Genomic DNA, 22,501 nt, shown 5'->3' with positions numbered 1-22,501 from the left:
TGGATCATCAATATTAATGAAATAAAAATACAGGAATAGACATATAAATGAAATGAAAATATATATACGGTTTTGAACCTTTTCAAAATCTGCTGATAATTATGAATTATGAAGAAAAACCTATAACATAATTTGATTGAGATTTATACACTGGTCAGCTGTATAAAATAACATCTTCTGATTTTTAAGAGAATAAACAACCCTTTTTAAAGATGAAAGAAACATAATTTCAATTCATAAATTCAACTAAACAGGAACTTAATTGAAAGGAAAAAAAATATTATGCCACACTAAAAGAGATCATAATCCAAGATTTCAAAAATAAAATATTTAAAGAAAGAGTTGTAAAGCTAATACTACGCTTGCAATAAAAGGTTCACATTGACCCAATTTGACATTCTGCACTCAGGAATAATGTACGAAATATACAAGAAATAAGAAAATATATCAAATAAAAAGTTAAAAATATCATCAATTGTTGAAAACAAAATTAAAGCACTAAAATTTATGACACTTTCAATTTGCAGTCTCGTTAATATAAGGGTGATTTTACAAATGAGCAGCTCTGACAATCTGATTCAATAGTAGATAGAGCAATTTAAAGATTTCATGCTTTTAACCCAAGGTTAAACCACTCCCGAAGAAATTGTTATCTAGATTTTGATCAGATTGCAGTGATGACACAGTTTGTAAAAGGACACAATATTACTCCAAATATGACTATTTGACACTAATTTTGAGACAGATCAGACTGTAAAATCAAACAATACTAAGACGCAAACATTATAACTATGCCACAAGTTGCTCTAAATTTGTTTGACTTTAGCCAGCATAACTTGAGTCTTGAGGTCTCAAAATGTGCAAATGAATACAAAATATATTTGGAAACATCATTTTGATCAAAAATTTACAAATTATGAAAAATGAATATGAGACTAAAAAAGTTGGATGAATATAAAAGTGAATTAGTCTACTGCTATGTATTACGTGAAAATGATTATAAAGAAAAATTGAGGTCTTGATTATAATTTGGTTGATAAATAATGCTATATACCATTTTGATTGAGTAAGTTTGTAATTGCAAATTAAGTTTGTATATGCATATTCTTCAAGAGGTCATTGCAAATTAATCCCTTGCACTGATAAAATGATAAAACATCAATATCTACACTCAGTCATCATATTCTTTTAAAACAAACATCCTTCTTTAGGAAAAAAAAATACACATCAAAATTTTTTTTATCATATATACTTGGAGCTACAAAAGCTACATAATGCACAGATATAAACAACCACATATATTTAGTACAAAATTTTCACCTTATTTCCAATATTGAATAAATTCTGATGACATTTAGAGTCAGAAAGAGGCAGAGGCCCATATCAGTCTTAATATGACTTTGGTTAATGATCTCTTCTTCTACAAACCATGCCAAACTATTGCATGCAAAATATGTGTAAGTGGAAGAGTTCATTTATATATTTCAATGAGTGGACCTAATGAACAGTGAACTCTAGCTTATATCTGTACAGAAAGAGACCATTCAAGTTATCAGAATATTCCTAAATATAAGCACTACAGTATAAAATAGTCTTGTACTTATTTTCCAGCAGAAAAACACCATCAGCTGTAAAGACTAAATCGTTGCATCACATATAATCACAACCGCAAACAAAAATTGCACATTTATATACATACATACAGTATTACACAGAGTTGTAGAAAGTTGTAAAACATCTTAAAATTTTACACAGAGGTTTCAGAATTCAGACGTAACACAAATTTGTTACTTTTAGGATCAATCACCTCCTCTGTAAGACTGAAATGTGGTATTTTACGTATGGAACATAATAAAGACACCTCTCCCTGACGAAGTTGAAAAATAGTGCCGTGTTCACATTCTCGAGTCAGCAACTGATCACAAACTAGCACCCATCTCTGTATAGATTTATAGTCTTTATCATTCATTATGACAGCTCCCTGTGATAAATATTTCTCTACAAAACTACGAGGACTAATATCATGTCCGATACATACAGCCAAATGGTTTAACACTGATTCAAAGGTATATCGGGGTTGTTGACGGGTGATACGAAGATATTTTTGTAATGCTCTAGCCATTGATGGGAAAACAGCTTGAGCAGCTTCTTGTGGATCCATTGGAATAGCTGGTCCTAAAAAACACAAAAGTAATCATATGATATTTAAAATAGAATAGTTTAAGGAAACATTTCATTTTCAGCTTTTTAATATTCCAAACCTTAATTTAAACCTTAAAGCTTTATAGAAAAGCAAATCAAATCATAAGACTGCTGCATCTTTTTCAAGGACCATATCTTGAATATTATCAACATATACAAACCTTGTTCTTCCTGCATTCTTTTTATATGAGAGAAAGCCTCTTCTGCAGCAACTATCAATCTGGCTTTCCGCTTTCTGATTCTTCTATCATACTCAACCTCTTCATAGAACCTATCATTATGACTAGCATCTCTTCTTCTTGCAGCTGCAGCAAATACAGCTCGGGATCGTCCTTGTTGATTAGCTTGATTGGGTCCATCTACATCATAAACTTTAAAGCCAGTAAGCTTAGCAGGTTTCTTGGTCGCATTTTCTAAATATGGATTATACACTTCAAAATCTTTGTAATACTGTTCTAGAATCCAAACAGCTGCTCGTTGAATACTGAGTAATCCTAGATTGTAACATTGTGATTTACCGTCTGGTGAACGAACTACCTTGACAACAAACTGTGGTTGTAGCTGTCGAATTTCTAACAATGCTATAGCAAGATAGTGTATAAACAGTAAGCTATCTACAAGATAAACAGCAAACTGTACGATAGCATAGTATTCAGTTTGTCTTTCTTTTAGAATGCGTACACCATAAAACAGCCAGAAGGCAAAAGTTAGCACAAACACAAGGAATAAAACAACAGCACGGAATACAAATACCCTTGGCATAGTTGCCTTAGGTTGTCGGAAAAACAGAGCAAAAGTTCCTATAAGCAGTATAAGTAGTTTAAAGGCAAAGCTTATAAGAAGTCCTTCACATTCAGGTTTACATTGCAAAGAATCTTCACCTTTATTATTGTCACTCTTCCAGTCAAAAATACCCAATTTAGGCAACACAATCATAGCTATTGGTGATAAAAATCCAAAAATACTTAATACTGCTGCCAGGGCAGTACCAACATATCTAGCACAATCAAATCCTACACTATATCCATCATCCATCTCCTTGGCAAACTTCCGCATATCTTCCATAGAGAACCCAGTCTCGCTTGTATTACCAGTAATGGCAGTGGTATTGTCACCCCAATTATCATCTTGTGGTATAACTTGAACTTGGATTCTCTCCTCACCTTCCACCTCTGATCCATGTCCTGGTGCTTGAATAGTTACTGAACGATCATCTCTATAATCTCTTTCTCGATCTCGTCTACTTTGATGACCACTTGATCGTCCAGACGATTGACGATGATGTCGTGGATGCGCACTGCCATGACTACGATGTGATCTCTCTGACCTTTCACTTCGACCTGACCTTACTGACTCTCCTCCATCCATTTTTATTTAATAAACTTTACTATCTGAAAATACAGAAATATATATGAAATTTAAAATTACATTTCCAAATCAGAAAAAAATCAGCCAGGCATTGAAGAATTCCAATCAGATGTAAACTGTCAAAAATAGTAAAATCTACAAACCTACAGAATTCTTGATTTTCATACCCAATTCAGACTAAAAAAGCAACTTGACAACCGATTTTGGAATGATTCAATTAAATAATAGGCTCAAATACATGCCAATATTTACATTATTCCATGCCAACATCATCTTTAAAACCTTAAAACCACACACATACATTTATTTAAAACAAAAAGGTGTTTTTTTCTTTTTACAACATAATTTATTTTCAAAGAAGAAAAAATGTAGGTTGAAATAAATAATGTTGGAGCTCATTAAGTTGTCAGAGAAATTCAAGTTTAAAGAAAACAGTAATTTAAGTTTGATAAAAATACTCAAACATCTTGTAGTTCAACCTCTATCTATATTCTCGACTGACTAATGACGTTAGGTCAAATAACAAAAGTCATGTCTTTAGCTTACTACTCTTCAATCAAGATTTATGTAAGGGTAGAAAAGTATTACTTGACAACATTCAAGTAACATGTAAGGGCACCATTTCACAGCAAATCAACTTCACTATAACTTCAATAAGTCACCAACATGTCGCCCAAAATATCAATTTCAGTTAGTAAGACATTACTGGTCACTTAAAGGTACTCAACATGTGGTATGTTCATTTTTTACAATTGACAGTTAGACTGTCCATAACTATATCTAATATATACAGTTCATTAGGAAATGAAATTTACAGAAATTTTATGAAATAGAGCTTATAATAGATAAAAAATAATAAAGCTTTTGACAAATGTAATCTACATTTACTAAAATTTTCATAATATACCTACACTAGTCTCTTTAAATATGTCATTGTAATTCAAACCTATCAAATATCCAGTAAGACTATGATTAAAGCAATTTTACAAATAGCTACCTCAAACATTAAAGTTCAAAGTATTAAGCTGGAGTTAAAGGTACGGATGTGTTATTTTTGGGGGCTGACTTTCGTCTTTAATCTATGTAAATAGTCTTCCTATTTCCTATATTCGCCTTTTTAACTTTCAAACGCGAATAATTCTGGACACACATGGAGCTAAAAAAATTCCTGTTCTGATAAATAAGGTGTCATTAGTCAAAAGCATGACTCAACTGTCCCTTTCACAGTAATTTAAGAAAAGCTTTGTTTTCAGGTCAAATGTTTTTTCAAATTGGCAAAAAATTATTTCTGTTTCATGCCACTTTAAATGCATAACAAGAGTTTAAAGACTTTAACAGGAAATTACATCAGTATTGTTTAATGCCACTTTAAATTCAAATTTCAAGCTAAGTTAAAACTCTTCAACCATGATACAGGTGTGGAGGTAGAAAAGGTATGTGAAGTTTGTGTCTGGGAAGAAACTGAGTCATTTCATCAAAGTCAGGCCTCACTGTCTTATCAAATGTAAAACACAGTGGGTTATAATAGATAACACAACTCCTTCGTACCCCATTAACACTGATTAAATAAGAATTTATAATTCAGTTTGTTTGAAAACTTGGACTAAATACACACATTTGTACATACTGTGAAGAGGTTTACAAGACATAAATATCTTCAGTTAGAAATCATTTCTTTATGGCCGATTTACAAAATGATCTTTTAACTGTTTACTGTGTTTAACATCTGTTTCATTTAAGTTATGTTTTTAAAATTTCTGGATCATGAACAAAGTAGTCAAGCTCAAAGGAAGCAACAAGTTGGAATATGTTTATTTTAGATCACATTATTTAATGATGATATCAAATATATTCCAATATTCACAGACTGCCAACATAGATTCTAATCGTTGGAAATTGAATAACAAATATAAAGGCATTAATCTCAAAATTACTATTCATATAACCATATCCACAAAATAACAAGCTATAACCAATAGAGCACAAGAAAAAATATATTTGACATATTTCATACTCAATTCATATTTTCACATCTCTAGAAACAAGATTGATTAACATAGTCTACAAGATCAATTATTTACTTCATTATGACAAACATGGCTTAAAACCTATGATGTTTGATGACTAATGTGACAGTAGAAGAATTATAATACATTGAAGAGTTAATTGTACCACATGTAGTCTATATTGATTAAGTTCAAGTAAGAAAAGAAGCTTGTTAAAATATTGATTTCTGGCATGACTCATCATCCATTAGAGTTATCTTTCTTGTTTTCCCACTATCAGCAGGTGACAGGTAAAATTACTAGAGTAGGTTTTAATCCCAATGGAAATAAGGACATATGACATCAGATTAAAGAGACAACTAGCTACTAGTATATTCAAAATATCTCACTGAGAATCATCTTCATGTAGGTTTATGGTTCAATCTGAAAAGGGTTAGCTTTAGATTTTTCCACCAAGGTTCCCCATATTTAATGCAAATTATTAAAGACAGAAATTCCCTAAGATTTTATCTAGTAATTCTGACAGATGAGACCCAAGGCACTACAGGATAGGCATGACATCCCTGAAGGAACAGATGTGCCATTTTGGGGGGTTGATTTTAATCTTGAATAAATGTAAATAGTCTTCTCAGAAATACTAGAAATGCACGAAATAGCAAAATTCCTTTTAACATACTTCAAATTTGGAATTTTACTCTTTTTGCCTATATTTGTCTTGTCTATATATCACAGAGTATTTTACATTGATGAGTCGTCTTGTTAACATTCAATCATGAATAATTCTTGCAACACATGGTTTTAAAGGCTCAAATTTAGATGGTGAGTTGTAAACACTATAACTGATAAAAAAAAAAATAAAAATCCTTTTTATACCATTAAGAGTTGTAAATAAAATAGACAGGAGTAATGATCATTGCACACTGTGCATCATTGTAAAGTGTCAGAAAATGAATGACCACATTTCATTTCATGGTATCCTGCATTTGTGAATTATTCAAGTGGTCCAATCCATTGATGTCCATTTAAAAAAAGTATTTATTTGTTGTGGATAAAAATATCCAGGAGAAAACCCATCACTATCCCTTTAAGTTGCCGATTACAATAGATTGCTATGGATGACTACATTAAGACCTTACTAATGATACATCATGATTGGTGAAATATCGGGTAAAAAAGCACTTTCTTTGGTAACAGTCTTCAGTGGTAATTATTGTTCAACTAAATAATTTCCTATACTGAGCTGTTATACTTTATGCTAATAGATTACACCAGCAGGAAGACTCTTTATATTACTGTACTATAAATATCACATCTCAGGCTTTAAAGGACATGTTTGGTTTGTGAATATTTTAATAATCTTGTGACTAAACAATAATTATAGAGGATTTCTAAAAGAAATTATCCTTGCTTGTATTTACTAGCTTTTTATCATACTTTTTTGAATAATTAATAAAATAAAGTTCGTTAAAATCTTATAACCATTTTGCTTCAATGAAATAATGTTTAAATTTTGAATTTGTACAAATTCTTTTCAGACTTGGAAATTAAGAAAATAGTTTAAATTCAATCTTTATCGACCCAGCCAACTCCCTTGATTTAAGCCGACAGTTTGAAGTGGTTTATTTGTTCTAAAAACAAACACCAAAATAAAGTCTGAGCTAGTCGATATTAAGCCTGTCTTCTCCGTCACAAATAAACGACAAGTCACATTGTGCACACAGTGTGTCAGGAGAAGAATAACAGTATGTTTTTACTGAATGATAAATATTGGCATTGACTATACTCAATCAATCTATAATAGTCTTTACTGAGTCAATAAATCATGGTATTCAAATATACAGCATGATAGCAATAGTGAAACATGCGCACAACACAGCCTTTTTGATAAGCTTTCACTCCGATAATTACTGGAAAAATTAAGTTTTTTGGTTTGACTCCTTATGGGTTTGTCTATTTGGTATAGATATTCAAATATTGTGATAAATCATTTGGGCCATGGGGTAACTTACAACTACTTTGAGACATAAGTGTCAAGAAAGCATTCAATGCTACCATCTTTTATACCTAGGATCAGCTGGCAAGTAACGATATATAAACCAAATTAAAACATTTCACAACCATAACCCTATAGCTTCATAAAAATACTATACAATTTATAAGAGAAATTAATCCTTTGTTAGTAGTAGTTCATAAAACACAAACAATTGACTTGACTAAGTATGCAATCGCTGAGTACAATAGTCTTATTGAAGTTAGTGTGCCATTGACTGACCTATTCACTGGACTGTATAAATAATACTATAACTTTATTACTGTACATATACTATATCAAAACCACTTATAATATAAATCATACTTACAAGACAAAAAACTGTCTAGTATAAAATGGTAGGAATCATAATCTAAATATAGCTATCCTTATCACTTTCCAGATTTTAAATCTAATCTGATATTCAGTTCTAGTTGAATATACTATACCTTGGACAATTCAAACTATCATCACTATTAGCTGATAGAAATAAATGCTAAGTGAAATTGTTATTACTACATTATTATTACTAAATGAAAATAATTCCCTAGAAGCAAGATAATTGTTTGCATTGTTCATCCTAGTATTATACTATGGGAACCAACCATTCATTTAATTCTGAGAAGTGATAAGGGTACCTGAAATGGAGCACTATACAGTAAAGAAATATTTACATGGCTATATTCCTCTAAGTTGTATGTACACCTTAATGCTGGTTTTCCATATCTTTTTACACTGTAAATTAACTCAGTAAGAATCATTAAGCTCAACATAAACACAAGACATACCTTTTCATTGAACTATCTATCCTTTTCTATTCATACAGTTATTACTTCCAATATCTTTAATCATCTCAACCTTCTATTTTCTAACTGAAATTTACAACAAAATTTCGATCAAAAACTGAACAAGAAAGAGACAATGAAAACATGAAAAAACAGTTTTGAAGAAGATGCTCAAAGGAGTAGAAAATCCATTTAATCTAAAGAGAGAATGAAACTTGGGTACAGCATATGAATTTTTTTATTATTTTCACAATGTCATATCATATTACAATCTAATTAAAACTATTATTATTTGTTTCTTTTATTCAATTATTCTGATATTTTTATTTGCGTTTTATTTGTTTTCTACCAGTCCAGTTCTTGCTGGGATAGTGGCATTGCCTACATTTTTCAACGATTCTTTCATTTTTTTTATAATATAAATATCAGTTATCTCTTCAGATGACTGCAACAATATGCTACAAATTGTTATCTATGATATTTTTTCTTTACCATTAGGCCTACTATTCATGTTACTTAAATTTCCTTTAGAGCAGCAAACAGAGCTTGAGATTATTGACCAAATCCATTGTTGAAATGACACAAGAAATTGTCAGAATGATGATTTAGAAGTAATGTGTGTCCCTCATGAAAATAAACATATACAGTGATGTAACCTATTTTCTTGGATATAAGGATTCAACACCGAATTTTGTCAAAGTTAAAAAATTTTAGATATTTCCTCAGATATTCTACAAAATAATTAAAATTGGTTTATTTCGATTTTCTTTATGAATCCTTCACTTTGACCCATATTTCATGAGCAACCAACTGGTCAACAGGGGCAGAATGCATCACCTATTTTCGTGTACAATGTTTGAAAAGAAAAACATGTTGTATGAATACCGGGTGGTATAATTAACTTCTCTAAGTATTTATCTTTAATATCAATTCATTATAACTAGTTACAATTCCTTCAAAGAACCACGATTTAAAAAAAAAATAGTGACTGACAAAATATGATACGTAGAGTGATTTATTGCTAAAAGTCACTGAAACAACATAAGAATATGGTCCACTTTTATTCCATAGAAATTTTCTGCTGACACGGAATCCGCTAGTTGATCACGTGACTTCATTAGTTGGACTACATTCTAGCAGACGACACTTGGAATTCAGATTACCGCTTGGGATTATAAGGAAATTCGGCCGATAAAAAATGGGGACGTTTGGTAATAAGTGAAATCTGCCATTTTGTATTTGTCAAAGTATACATTAATACATTTTTCCTTGCTTGAAACTACTGGATTCATTCTACTAGCTGATATTGTAGAGAAAACCCATGTTTATTAAAACAAACTAATGCGGAGCGGAGGTCGCGCAAGGTCGCTCATGTAAATTATTAATCCTTTCCCGGAAATCCACGAATAATAGGTTTCCACGAAATTAGGTTACTCGACTGTAATAAATTTCCATTTATAACTCAGTATATTTCATGAATGATATAGTAGGCTAAGAAAAGAAATCATAATCTATACAAACATCTTAAACTTTTTTTCAATGATATTGGAGTCATTATGTACATTGTAAAGAAAGATGATGATTTTCTTTAAAAAACATGTTTAAAATTCAACAACAGCTGCTTTATGTTAGTACACCTGAGGCAAATTATTGTACAACTCTTTCTCAACTACAGAAATATTTGAAAGTTAAAAGTTAAGGGGAATACTGATCTAGGAACAAATTATAAAGATAACTTGAGACCCCCACTATGTTTATAACTATTGTAAATAAGTGAAGCAGAAAACACTCAATAATTATTCCAACATTAATCATTACAAATAGTCAACAGTTTATTTCATTTAATGTATTTTTAATTTTAAAAAACTAGGTTCAAGAATTGTAATATAGTTTAAACCATGCGTATACCTAATTAAAGCTGAAAGCAAAGCATACAAATTATTTTCAGCTTTGTAACATGCATTTGAGAAGGGAAGGGAATGTAAAGAGGTTTTCTTATGCGTACTTCGGAAACTGATTGCACAATTAAAATGAGCTTTGTGATTCAATAGTGACATCATAAAATGCCTAGTTCTAGTAGAATTAAAGGAAAAGCAGACATTTGACTTGATTTGTCCCGCTTTTTATCATAGAGAAGATAAAAAGAAATATTATTTTCAAACTCTAATTCTGTGAGCTTTTATCATTAAGAGAACCAATCCCTTTAACATCATCAATAACAATTACTGGATTTTAGATTATAACCATGAGAAGAAATAGGAAGAGGAGAAGTCATCAAGAATTCCAGAAGTGTTGGAATCTAATTATTACAGAATATCAACCTGCTATTAACTTGTTTTCTACTCCCTAATTGAATTATTACAACTTCTAGGATGGCTAAATTAATAGTCAGTGTTCTGGAATGTAATTTGCTCACATTGTCAGCATTTGAACACCATTTTGTTTTTTCAATTCGGATCAAAAATCTCCAAGTCATGCAAAATCAATTGCCAACAAAGCATATCATGGAAAACAAACTTTAACACTTTGATTTATACACTAATCACCTTTATCCTTTTTAACTTTATTGAAAAATAAAATACAAATATGTAATTCTGAAAACCGCTTTACAATCCCTTTAATGTATCATGTTGTAAGTATATATATAGTGATATTTCTTAAAGGGATTGTAAGATGTCTGTGATTCTTTCAATTCCACTTAAACTATGCAATTTATGATGTCACTATTGAAAAGGTCCTTAATCATATATATATATCAATAGCAGATTTCGTGATAGTGAAGTAAAAAACTGAAATTGCAAGAGCCATAGGCTGAAAATTGATATGGTGCAAATAGATGATAGGCCTATCAGTGTTCCCGATACACATAAATAGTTAAGAAAACCTACTTAAAATCATAAGTAGAACAAGAAGGTGATGTCTTGTTGAATTTTTAAAAATAATTATATGTTAGATAAACAATTAATGTCTTTCAAAACCTTGCCAAGCCATCAGGCTAGAGTATCTAATAGTCTTCAAAATCCCTAAAACCATTAGACCATTAAAAAGTATTGTTCTTTATTAAGGTAAATATAAAACTGATGGGGGGGTGGGGGGCTCCTTAAATCCAAAATTATTTAGCATACCTATATACAGTCTTAACACAATATATTTGACAAAAAATCTATTTTAATAAAAACATCACTTATCAACTTGGTCAAGAAGCTACTTTTTACTGTTCTTTTTATCCTGAACCAAAGGGTAGCAGTGATTTGAGTGAAATTGGCCTGCTATTATTGCTAAAGTAAAGAATATCAACAATACCTAAAAACAGCCTTTAAATTTGAAATCATTTCAACATACAAAACATATTTTAAAAATTAATGATACCGTTTGATATATTCCAACAGATGGAAGTATGCTTTGGCGGTAAAATATCTTAACAAAGCTGTGTATCCCTTCGGCTGTCCACTTCAACAAAACAGATTGAACTTTCCTGCGTGATCGCCTCTCAATTTGACAACACCTCACAAAATTTTACAGACTGAGCAGGCGATAATAAAACTCTACGATCTAATCAGTCTAAAATCAATTTGGATGCTTACGAAAACCAATCAATAGCATGATAAGCCATAAAAACAATACCTACAGGCTTTTCAGATCTTTCATTCTAACGTGTGTGTAATCCCCCATTTTTCAAACAATCTCCACCGTCTGGCTCTTCCCTTCTCCTCCCCACTAAAACATTCAATTACTAAATACTTCGGAAATGATCCATTATTTCGTATAATCCAAGAATATCAAGTTAAACGTTTACTTTTAGTATTTCCAACTTTTCATAATTTGGAACATTTTCTACGTATTGGTTAATTGCCAATTGATTGATTAGCTTTAGGATGGGAGGACAACAGAACAGCCACAGGAAGTCGCCATTAGTGATTATTTCCGAAATCAAAGTAGTTTTATCCTCTGTAACTTAGCATACTGCAAAAGTAAACCCTGGGTGCATGTTCGTTTAGTTTAAATTTTAAAGGCGGATAATTTAAATTTTATGAAACAAGAATAGCATCACAAGTCGACTTGGCTACTGTACTAAAACAACTAACTTTAGGTCACGTGACACTTTGTCACCACGTGACACTGAAATCCCTTTAATCCTTATTGGTTACAAAAATGCATCAGATTTCAAATTTCAAGTATGACAATGTTATGTCATTTGCCACAATAGTCTATTTGAGACAACCCACACTTTCATGGAATTTAAAAGGGATTTTTCCAAAATGGTCTCCATCCCTATAGCCTACACCAGCTTATAGACAGTTGAATATTGTTAATATTATAGGCAATTATAACTGTCTATAACTGCTTTTTGTATTTTTGCCATTCAAGGGTTGAGATTTCAAGTGTAGAAGTGCCATGGGTGCAAGTTTCAATTGAGGGATTTCCAGGACAAATTTTGAAAAATTAATTTGAATTTGTGCATTCTCACACATATTTTAAGGCAATTGTAACGAAATCACATAGCTTGAGGCTTGAGTGAGTATTTAACATGCAGAAAAAATACAAACAAACAATCTGATTTGCACTTTAATCAGAATGCATAGTATTTGAAATTAAAACTTGATGATTCACGAGTCCACATGCATATTTTATCTTTTTTCCAGCAAGATAAGATACAGTACAGGCCCCTAACCATATCAACCTTGAAAAGATAACAAATCACTCTTATTAGATCTAGGTCTTTTTTATTATCTCTTGTTCAGATGTGAGTTTAATAGGGTTAACACTATATAATATGAGTGAGGATTTAAGCACCATCCACAAACCAATAGGAAATTTGTTTGAACCTATTAAGGTAAATTTCACTATTGCCATGTTTTGTTATGCAGTTTAGGTTTTCTGTTATTTCTTTAAAGGGACAGATGCACCATTATTTTTGACCAATAGTCAAATAGTCTCAGAAACTGAAATTTTTTAGCTAAGTAAATCAGTGGTTATATTCTGTAGTTCATTTTTCATCAGTACACATGAAAAGTAAATGTTGTAATTTAAAGTTGAATTTAAAAACAGGATAAATCAGAATGGAATAAGTTTAAACTATCAGAGAAAGAAATAGAAGAGTTTTGGAGAGATGGTTATTTATTAAATAAACAAGTTTTAACAGAAAAACAATGTGATCAAATACTAGAAGATTATCGCACCTTTCTGGTAGGAGACTTTTAACCTTTTCTGATATAAGTCCCTTGGAAAGAACGTGATATGCAGAGTTGACAGTCTCAATTGTAGCTTGGTCAGAAGCATACTCTGCTCATTGATGATGCATAGTGAATCTTAAAGCTTTGGATGCTTACAGTTTACAAAATAAACTGGCCACAGTCGATCCCCATTGAAATTTGAGACATTTTTGATGTTTTTAAAGAGACAATATGTGTTGTATGGATAGAATCCTCAAAATTTGACTTATTTGTCACTGACTGACATTTTGAAGTTCCATTCAGACAAAATTGGTGAATATAATCAAACTGTGGTCTGGCAACAGCTTTCTGACATCAATCCTGTGAGCATCTTTCTTGTTCCATACAAGATTAATCTAGACTGTGTTCTAGACTACTACATAACTTTCTTTCTATCTAACGGGTATTAAGATTTAAATTGTAATTTAACTTGATATATTGTTATTTGTAGACTAATAAAGAACCACCTAAGAAAGATTTATTGTATGAATTTCACAGTAATCAGAGTGGTGATCCTGACAATGTATTAATGCATTGTTTAGGTCACTGGAGAATCACTGAAAACTTTCATGATATTGTTTTTATGCCTAGTGTAGTGGTAGGTATTGTAGATTATCTTTATAGCATCAGTCATTTTGTTCATGATTTACAAGGATTGCCGATCTTGCCAATCTTTTTGTATAGCATGGATTCTGTTTGAGTCTTTCAAATTTTCTGTAAAAAGTCTAGTTCCTGTAAATATAGAAATGCTTAACTGCATTTAAGTCACTATCATAAAAGCTCAATTCCTGCACTATAGAAAACAGCAAATAAATACATTTTTGTCTCTCCTGATGATAGGTGCCAGCTTCTCAGCTTTTAGAACAAGGACATTTAATTCCAGTAAGATTTTGGCATGATCAACTGTTTGCTAAGCCTCCTAAGATTGGTGGTGGCGTGGCTTGGTAAGTAGATCTTGTTGGATTTTTTTTAATTGGCCTTGTTGGATGGAAAAATTTGTACAATATCAGAATCCTGATCTAATCTTTAATGATGAAGAGCTTCAGCCACTGCACTTATTTGTCAGAAATATGAATGGCCCTCCAATCTGTATTGTATGAAATCTATTTTTGTCGCAACTTTACTTGTGAAAAACATTTTGTACTTAAAAGGATATGCAAATTTAGATCGTGCTTTTTTACCAGGCATCAAGATTATTCCTACTGGACCAGAACTAAACCAATGAAACATTTAACGGTGAGTTGACTTATATCTTTTAAAACCTTTATTAGTTCTTAGTGTATCTTGAATTATCTCCCTTTAATGTGTCTAGGGAGATAGTTTTCTTACGTTCACTTGACAAAATATTGAATATTCAATAAAATACATCTTGTTGCCAAGTTTTAGTGGTAAGCTTATGAGAATTCTATCTCCTTTTGAAAACAATACCATCTTAAGACCAAAATTTGTTAGCTAATACTAAAAATAAATAGTGAAGTCAAAGCACTTTCTATTTTAGGTTCATATAGCATTAGATGATCAATCAGAAGAGAATGGAGCTCTACATTATATCCCTGGTTCTCATCATTGGACAAGAGATGGTGGTAAACCACTTCCTGTTACAGATTTTAATTTTAAAGATATGGAATCCATTCAGGTAATAGTTCAATAACACAATTTCATCATTTCTTTGGACTATATAGACTGACCATAAACTGTAACAAGCATAGGTATACATGCCATAATATACTTAAACAATATTAACAATATCTGATCTTAAAGAACTGTGAATTTGAATACAAAGTTAGAAGTACATGAACCATGAATATCCATTGTGTATTTGATGACATGAAAAACACAATTCTATTTCAAATATGAAGATAACTTACAAGTTTAAGGCATATAGCAATAGTGTCGCATTAATTCTGAATTTTTAACAGAAACTATATTACTATATTGATTATAGTACCTATATTTTTAAAATGTATTAGATCTGTATAAATGAGGTACATGAATATATTTTATAGACAATTTTAACAGAAGAAGAAAAAGTTGCTTTTAAACCAGTTTGTGGTCGTTTAAGAAAAGGAGAAGCCAGTTTTCATCACCCATTGGCTGTTCATGGTTCCTATGGTAACAGGTACATATTGAATTACAAAAAGTTTTCAGTAATATATTCTTGTTAGAAAAAAATGCGTAAGCAAATTTGTTTGCATTTTCCAAAGTTTAAAATTTTAAGTCATGAAATAACCCAAATATTTCAGATCAGAAAGGCCTAGAAGAGCTGCAGTGTTGAATTATTTTGCGGATGGTGTTGTATCTAATACTGATGAAGAACTATTGAAAGGAAGTCTTATACCCAAGGTAAAGCTATTTCTTGTCATATTTGTATTGACTGAAAGAGTTTTAACTTAAATAGTTACATGCAGAATTTTATATTTCAAAGTATTTCCCTTTTACACCATATTTGGAAATTGTTGCCCATAAATATTGAAATATTCTTTAAAATTTGTAGGGTGAGAAAATGGATGGAAACTTGTATCCTATTGTGTTTGATCCCAAATGGACTGAGTAATATCGATTTTTACGATATACTAATTTAAAAACAATATATTTATCTAAATATTGTGTTTAATAATAAAAGAACATTGGATTTTAATGCTAAAAAGTGATACAGATGGCTATAAGGCTGTTAAAAATAAACATATGACTATGCATTTACAGCATCAAAAGAATTTATATCTGCTTGAGACACTTGCTTACTATGTTATTGTGCATATTTTTAGTGTTTTCTGCAGTGTTTGTTACTTTAAGCTTGTTATGATTTTACTTGTACAAATTTATTGTATATAATTTATTATATCTCACACTTGTTGATTTTGCACTTGATAAAAAATTTATTTATGTATTTAATATGAGTTTGACTTTTGGTAGACAATTTCACTAATGACATATATTGAACTTTACATAAACACTAGTTAAAGATACCTGACCATGCAATTTAAATCATGGCAGGGTTATATCATGACAGAGGAAGATGAATAGAGGGTTGGATTGCAAGTTAGATTGTCGTCTGCTAGGGGTTTGAATCCTCCTCAAGGTAAGAAAAATACTGATACCTTCAACCCCTATCACCTAACAGAGCCCAATTCCATTAAATGACCTGGTGTATCAATTTTTAAGGTGTCTGTTTTTTTTAGCTATTTTTGATATCAATGGTGGTTGTGGGTTATATTCTCATAAGTCTGCAGTCCATAAATATCATAGATCTTATATTAAAAAAGCTAAGTGAAAAAATCTAAGTAAACCTAGCAAATGTAGAATGGTGATTTCAAAATAAAATTTTATTTTGGTAAGCAATACAGTAAAATAAATAATATTCATAACAAAAACTGAATATCAGATCTCACAAAATACATAATAACAGAGACAGTTGGTTTCCTATTTTAATATTATATGTATATATTAATGACATATAATATTTTAAAATAAGCACATATATATCTTGCTCAGTACTTAGATTGTAATATCAAATGGTTTCACACTTATAGCAAATAACCTTATTGAGATCTCTGAAACATCAAAAAAGCGTGTTGAAATATATTCAGAATTACAAGTTATAAGCAGTGCATATTTAAGCTGAAGAGTAAAGGAGGTAGATATGTGGAATGATATTAAAATGGAATTTTTCAAATTGACTATTGTAAAGTTTAGTGCATATCAAAGTGGACTTTTAATGATTGAATTACACTGTGTAATCTGCCCACTTTATACAGAAAAGACTGCTCTTTTTCATTTTTGAGTGTACCCACCAGCGCACAAAAATTTATAATATTCTTTTAAGATTAAGAAAATACAGTAACAGAAGTAATAAGTATAGATATACAGTAAGGTTACCATATTGTATACACAAGACAAGTTAACAGCAGTGAGCTATCGATATAAATGCATAAATGCTATAAATTGAATAATACTGAATGATATAAGGCCACATAACATATAAGATAGACTAAAATAAACCATTTTATAGAGCCAAATAGATTTGATTATTAATAGGAAAATGGGCATATTCAAATGAATTATGTAACAGTAAATGTGATGGGTAACATGCTACTAGCTATGGGTGATTAATGTGAATCGCAATATCAGCTTTAAAACAGTGATAATAGATTGACTTTGTGTTTCTGGATATATTCAGTTTGTAAGTGGCAAAATAATAACAATTAAAAAAATGTAAGCCAGAAATGACAGAATGATGTAAATACATGGCTGTAAGCATCAAAATTATTATATCTTGTATCTAATCATTTTTCACAGGGTATCCAGTATAAATATTAATTTTAAATCAAAGACATTGACTAAATACATGTATTGAGTATACAGATACAAATATTATGACTAAGTGACCATTTATTCCTTCCATGACTGTCAAGAATGTTTTCAAATATCCCAGAATTTAGTAGCAATACACTTATTTGAAAAGCATAAAAACATAACTACAGTATTTCACTAACACATCTAGCCTTTTCGCTAGCCAAAGGTTTTTAGGAGTTTTCTCTTTTTAGTGTCTCTTTCACTATTATTTGTTTATATCACAAGGTTTTCAGATACATAATAAATTGTATACACACAGTTGATGCCTTCAGCAGCAATAGATCAGTTGTCAATTTTTGCACATTCACAATCACATTTGAACAAATATCTGAACATACAACTTTGTTCAAACAAAGAGATTTAACACAATAGTCTTAAAGTAAATGCATAAAGTTTTGAACCCTGTAGCACACAATGTATAGGTTTAACATTCTGTTTGTAAATCAGCCTCTACCCATGCCACTATTTTACCTTCCCAGCCTGGTACAATATCATCATCATTAGCCATCTGCAATTATAGAAAAAAATATGGTAAACAAAAAGGGCATCTGGGAATGACTTTCACATCTATGGAGCTATAAGGTATGTAGCAAAAGGCAAAAAAGACATACAAGAAATTATTACTAACTGTTCCATAGAGCTGCTTTGACAAATGTGAAGTGGAGTTTTACATCCTAATTTTCTAGACAGACCAGCGAAAATAAGTTTTAAAACCAGGAATCGTTATCTCAAACTATCTGCAGGGAGTGTAACCATGGTTATGTTAGACGTTCTATTTAAATATCACCCTTACCTCTTCTTTAACAGTACCATATTCTGGATCTAAAGCTTTAAAATGATATCTATACATTGATGGTCTATCAAATAATTTCTTAAAATCACGTAATTTAATTTCACCTAGCCTAATATACAAAGGAAGACAATTAATAACAAGGGTTGAAGTGATGTTCTGCATCTTTATAAAGGGCTGGGTTTTTACAGTTGCCCATCCTAAATACCATATCATGACTGAAGCCTGTATTTCAAATGAATCATTGAGAACAATGTATGGTTATACTCAGATCTTATGGCCCATTATTTTAAGGCACAATTTTTCAGATATTACTTACATTTTAGATATTTTACACATTTTAGGTGTAACTGATGTATCAGTAAAATATAAAACATTAGTTGATGGTTCTGGTGGTTGTGTATTGTTGATTTTATTAGGTTTATTCATTCTATAACCTGTATAATAAAAAGGAACATGTGCCTTCGAAGTAGGAAACAACAATTCTTCTTACAAGGAATACAACTTTTAACAATAAATATGAATAATGAGGATAGATTATCAAGTCACCAAAATTCACTGCCATTCACCATTTGTTCCTGACCACCATTAATTGTTCTATCTAGCCAAGCAAATTTAAATCTTTTGGTCCTCTGCTGGTTCCAAAATGTTGAACAACCTAATCAACAAGTATTTATTCAGTGAAACATATTGGAGCTAAATTCAGACTTGACTGACAGAAAAAGACCAAGCCTGACACCTGAAGAAAAAATAAATATTACCTGTAGGTGTAACACTGGAAGATAACTGGCGTTCAGGAGCAGAATCATAATTCAACTTTTTAGGAGATGATTCTGTGAAAGACTGCAAAAGAGGGAATCATACTGTTCTTGATGTTTTGTGATGTTTGTCATGGTAATGTCCAGTTACATTGTGATTCGGAATAAGACATCTATCCTTAATATTCAAATTGACACAGATGTACTAGTCGAATAGTTCCAAAACAGTCTTATCAAGTTTTTATAAAAAGAAAAAAAAAAGAACATACCCGGGAAGAAAGAAGTGTATGACTACTACTATAAGGTGATGATGATTCGGTAGTATGTAGTTTTTCTATTAATAATGCTATACTCTGTTCTAGAGTATCTATAGTGTGATTGTGAGGTGACGTCTGCTCAAAATGGTGGCGTAAACTCTGTAACGAATCCCTCACTATGTGTAGTTCACTTGCTGAACTCTGTAAAAAATTTATAAGTTGCCATGAAATATACTTGACTATTGCGTAAGCTCACTTGTGTCAGCTTGGATATAATTCTAATACAGAGAAGAGAATGGTTACCTTTATAAATGTGCATTATATTTGCAATTATACAGTCTATAAATGTTCAAACTTCTTCTGTTTCTGAGGACTAGGATCTTGAAAAAAAAAGAATCCACAAACCTGATATTCTGGTTTAATACTATGAGAACCATCTTCAGGATTAGCTTGAAATATTTTACCTTCTAATCTAGCCATTCTTTTATCTTGGGAGGCTACCCTTGCTGATAAACTGGCCTATAATGTAAAATATAATGATAAAACAATCATACAAGATCATAGACACAGTCTTTCTACAATTCAAGACGGACACTATATTTCTTCAAGTAGGAATCTATACATCCAGCTCTATTTTCGGCTTTAAGAATTTAATAGATAAATAAATAATTAATTATGAAATATGCAACAAAAAGAACAAAATTCAAAGTACGAGATAAAGCATTGAGAAAACCATGATTTTGTCATATCAACCACTGATTAATTACAAGAACTCACCCCTGTTGCACCAACTATTTGCATCTGATCATGTAAATCTCTTATTTCAGATTTTAAAGCTGATGTTATCTTCTCTTTTTCATGTATTTGTTGTGTTATCTCATCTTGTAGTTTCACTATATCATGCTATGAAAAGTAAATATTACTTTATGTTATATTCAGGTATAATGTCATGAGCTATATCAATAAGAAAAAAGTACTCCATCAGAGAAGTCTTGTGTCTTAGGCAACTATAAGATGGTAGACTACAATTTTCTAGTGCTTTAAACTTAATAATATTCAGTATGCAATAAGAGAAAATTTTTTTCTGGTTACCAGCATAGTGCTCAAGTTTTTTCATGCCAGAAATGGATGGGTAAATGAGTATTGTCATGCAGAATCTTGCTAAGACAATCAGCATAGCTCCAACTTACAACTTAAGAATAAGTAAAAGATTAGTATCTACCTTTAAAGATGTTATACATTTATCTTTAAGATGTAACTGTCTTATTAAACCAGCCTGAAAATAAATAATAAAAACCTTTAATCTGGTAGACTCTGTGAATAACATTCCAGAGACTAGTTTTCATATTTTATTATCTTGATGTCATTGACTACTGTTCTACAATAACATAATCAATTTATAATCAATATCAATCAATTCTTTAAATAAATGAAAAGTTTTAAATCATGAAAAAATGTTAAACTTACTGTTGCATCTTCTGAACCTTCAGGATCTTCACCTCTTAATAACTGTAATAAATCGATGCAGATAAAAATCATATGCTATTTCAATAAGTTTATGCAATAGTGTAGCTTTTCTCAATGTCAGCCCTCCTCCAAAATCATCACTTACAATGTAAATTTTATTTTACTAAAAGTCTTTGTGCAAACTAAACTTGATGTCCAACAATCTTGCTCAAAAGGAGATTTGAAATGGTCTGCTGGTGATGTCTGAAGAAAAACACACTGATACTGAATAAAGAAAAAGAAGCATAAAAGCCAACAACGACTAACTCACCAATTCTTGTAGCATGATTAACTCGGTTTTTGTTTCCTGCATGGAATGACCTAGTTCTGTATATTCCTGCAACAACTCATCATACTGTGTTTTATCAACAACACTGGCAGCATCTTCTAATTCTGCACCACTATCTTTAGCTGTTAGAAGAAGAAAAAGTGCAGTTACATTTTGAAAACACTATTAAATTTCAGATTACCCAATCAAAATTTCTACCAAAAATTTCCCTCAATTACTTTAAAGTTTTGCATTCATTCAAAACAAGGGCAATAACTCACCATGTATATGATCTATAGATAATGATTTACTGCGTGGTAAATGGTCAGTATAACTGCCCTCTCTTACTGGTGTATTATAACATCTCGGACTGAGTCTATTGTTATACCCTCGACTACCACTGGCATCATAATGTCTTAAATCTCTTCTTGGTCTTCCAGGATGACTTCTTTCACTATGATCAGAATCAGAAAACTGTTCAGAACTACTGTCTTGATACCTGTAATGCAAATCATTGAAAAAAATATTAATTCACTAGTGTAAGATTATTTTAACTAGGGAAAAAAGAAACTGAAATTATCTCCCTTGACACAATATTACTTCCCTTTAATAACAAAAAAAAATTCAGAATGCTGCAAGGTCTCTCCAAGGACCTACACTGTGTTTAGTTAGTGAAATGCTTCAAAACATCTCCTTGCATCTTTATCTGAATGCAGATTTTCTGATCATGTTCATCGTGAATATTAACTGTACCTGTGACCATGTCGTCTGTCAGCTACAGCGGACTCTCTGGTACGTCTGTGTCTATGACCAGCTCTAGCTGCATTTCTTCTAGCTTCTGATAAAGCTACAGCAGCATCCTATAATACAATATAATACACAAGTTAAATTTATTGAAAAATCTTGCTGTTCCTCAAGAACCATACCATGCCAGAGGATGAATCATAAACTTTTTTTGCCAAGAAA

The 22,501-nt window shown here is 31.1% G+C and overlaps 3 protein-coding genes across 3 annotated transcripts; 1 reads left to right on the top strand and 2 right to left on the bottom strand.

Annotated features, from left to right (window-relative positions):
• Window positions 1-444: 444 nt before the first annotated feature.
• On the bottom strand, window positions 445-3,570 carry LOTGIDRAFT_209276 (hypothetical protein; the record flags this gene model as incomplete). Its single annotated transcript, XM_009057119.1, has 2 exons — window positions 445-2,175; window positions 2,364-3,570. The coding sequence occupies 2 exons, from the start codon at window positions 3,568-3,570 to the stop codon at window positions 1,748-1,750; spliced, it is 1,635 nt and encodes a 544-aa protein (XP_009055367.1). The 3' UTR covers window positions 445-1,747.
• Window positions 3,571-13,138: 9,568 nt separating this feature from the next.
• On the top strand, window positions 13,139-16,493 carry LOTGIDRAFT_203077 (hypothetical protein). Its single transcript, XM_009057118.1, has 9 exons — window positions 13,139-13,224; window positions 13,440-13,577; window positions 14,055-14,201; window positions 14,444-14,547; window positions 14,788-14,839; window positions 15,102-15,239; window positions 15,610-15,722; window positions 15,847-15,946; window positions 16,098-16,493. The coding sequence occupies exons 1-9, from the start codon at window positions 13,165-13,167 to the stop codon at window positions 16,155-16,157; spliced, it is 912 nt and encodes a 303-aa protein (XP_009055366.1). The 5' UTR covers window positions 13,139-13,164; the 3' UTR covers window positions 16,158-16,493.
• A 1,887-nt stretch (window positions 16,494-18,380) lies between these two features.
• LOTGIDRAFT_104577 (hypothetical protein) lies at window positions 18,381-19,175 on the bottom strand (the record flags this gene model as incomplete). The annotated part of the gene is made up of 3 exons (XM_009057117.1): window positions 18,381-18,464; window positions 18,750-18,858; window positions 19,066-19,175. 3 exons carry the CDS (start codon window positions 19,173-19,175, stop codon window positions 18,381-18,383), a joined length of 303 nt encoding a protein of 100 aa, XP_009055365.1.
• Between the last annotated feature and the right edge of the window lie 3,326 nt (window positions 19,176-22,501).

The sequence above is a fragment of the Lottia gigantea genome (genome assembly GCF_000327385.1).
Source record: "Lottia gigantea unplaced genomic scaffold LOTGIsca_3, whole genome shotgun sequence".
In the NCBI taxonomy this organism is placed as follows: Eukaryota; Metazoa; Mollusca; class Gastropoda; family Lottiidae; genus Lottia; species Lottia gigantea.
This window is presented reverse-complemented; position numbering and strand designations above follow the sequence as displayed.

Excerpts from the sequence above, each read along its gene's own strand:
- LOTGIDRAFT_203077 (XM_009057118.1), top strand. The coding sequence starts at position 13,165 with ATGAGTGAGGATTTAAGCACCATCCACAAACCAATAGGAAATTTGTTT. Across the intron at positions 13,225-13,439 it reads ATTTGTTTGAACCTATTAAG|GATAAATCAGAATGGAATAA; the intron begins GTAAATTTCACT and ends ATTTAAAAACAG. Across the intron at positions 15,723-15,846 it reads CATGGTTCCTATGGTAACAG|ATCAGAAAGGCCTAGAAGAG; the intron begins GTACATATTGAA and ends CAAATATTTCAG.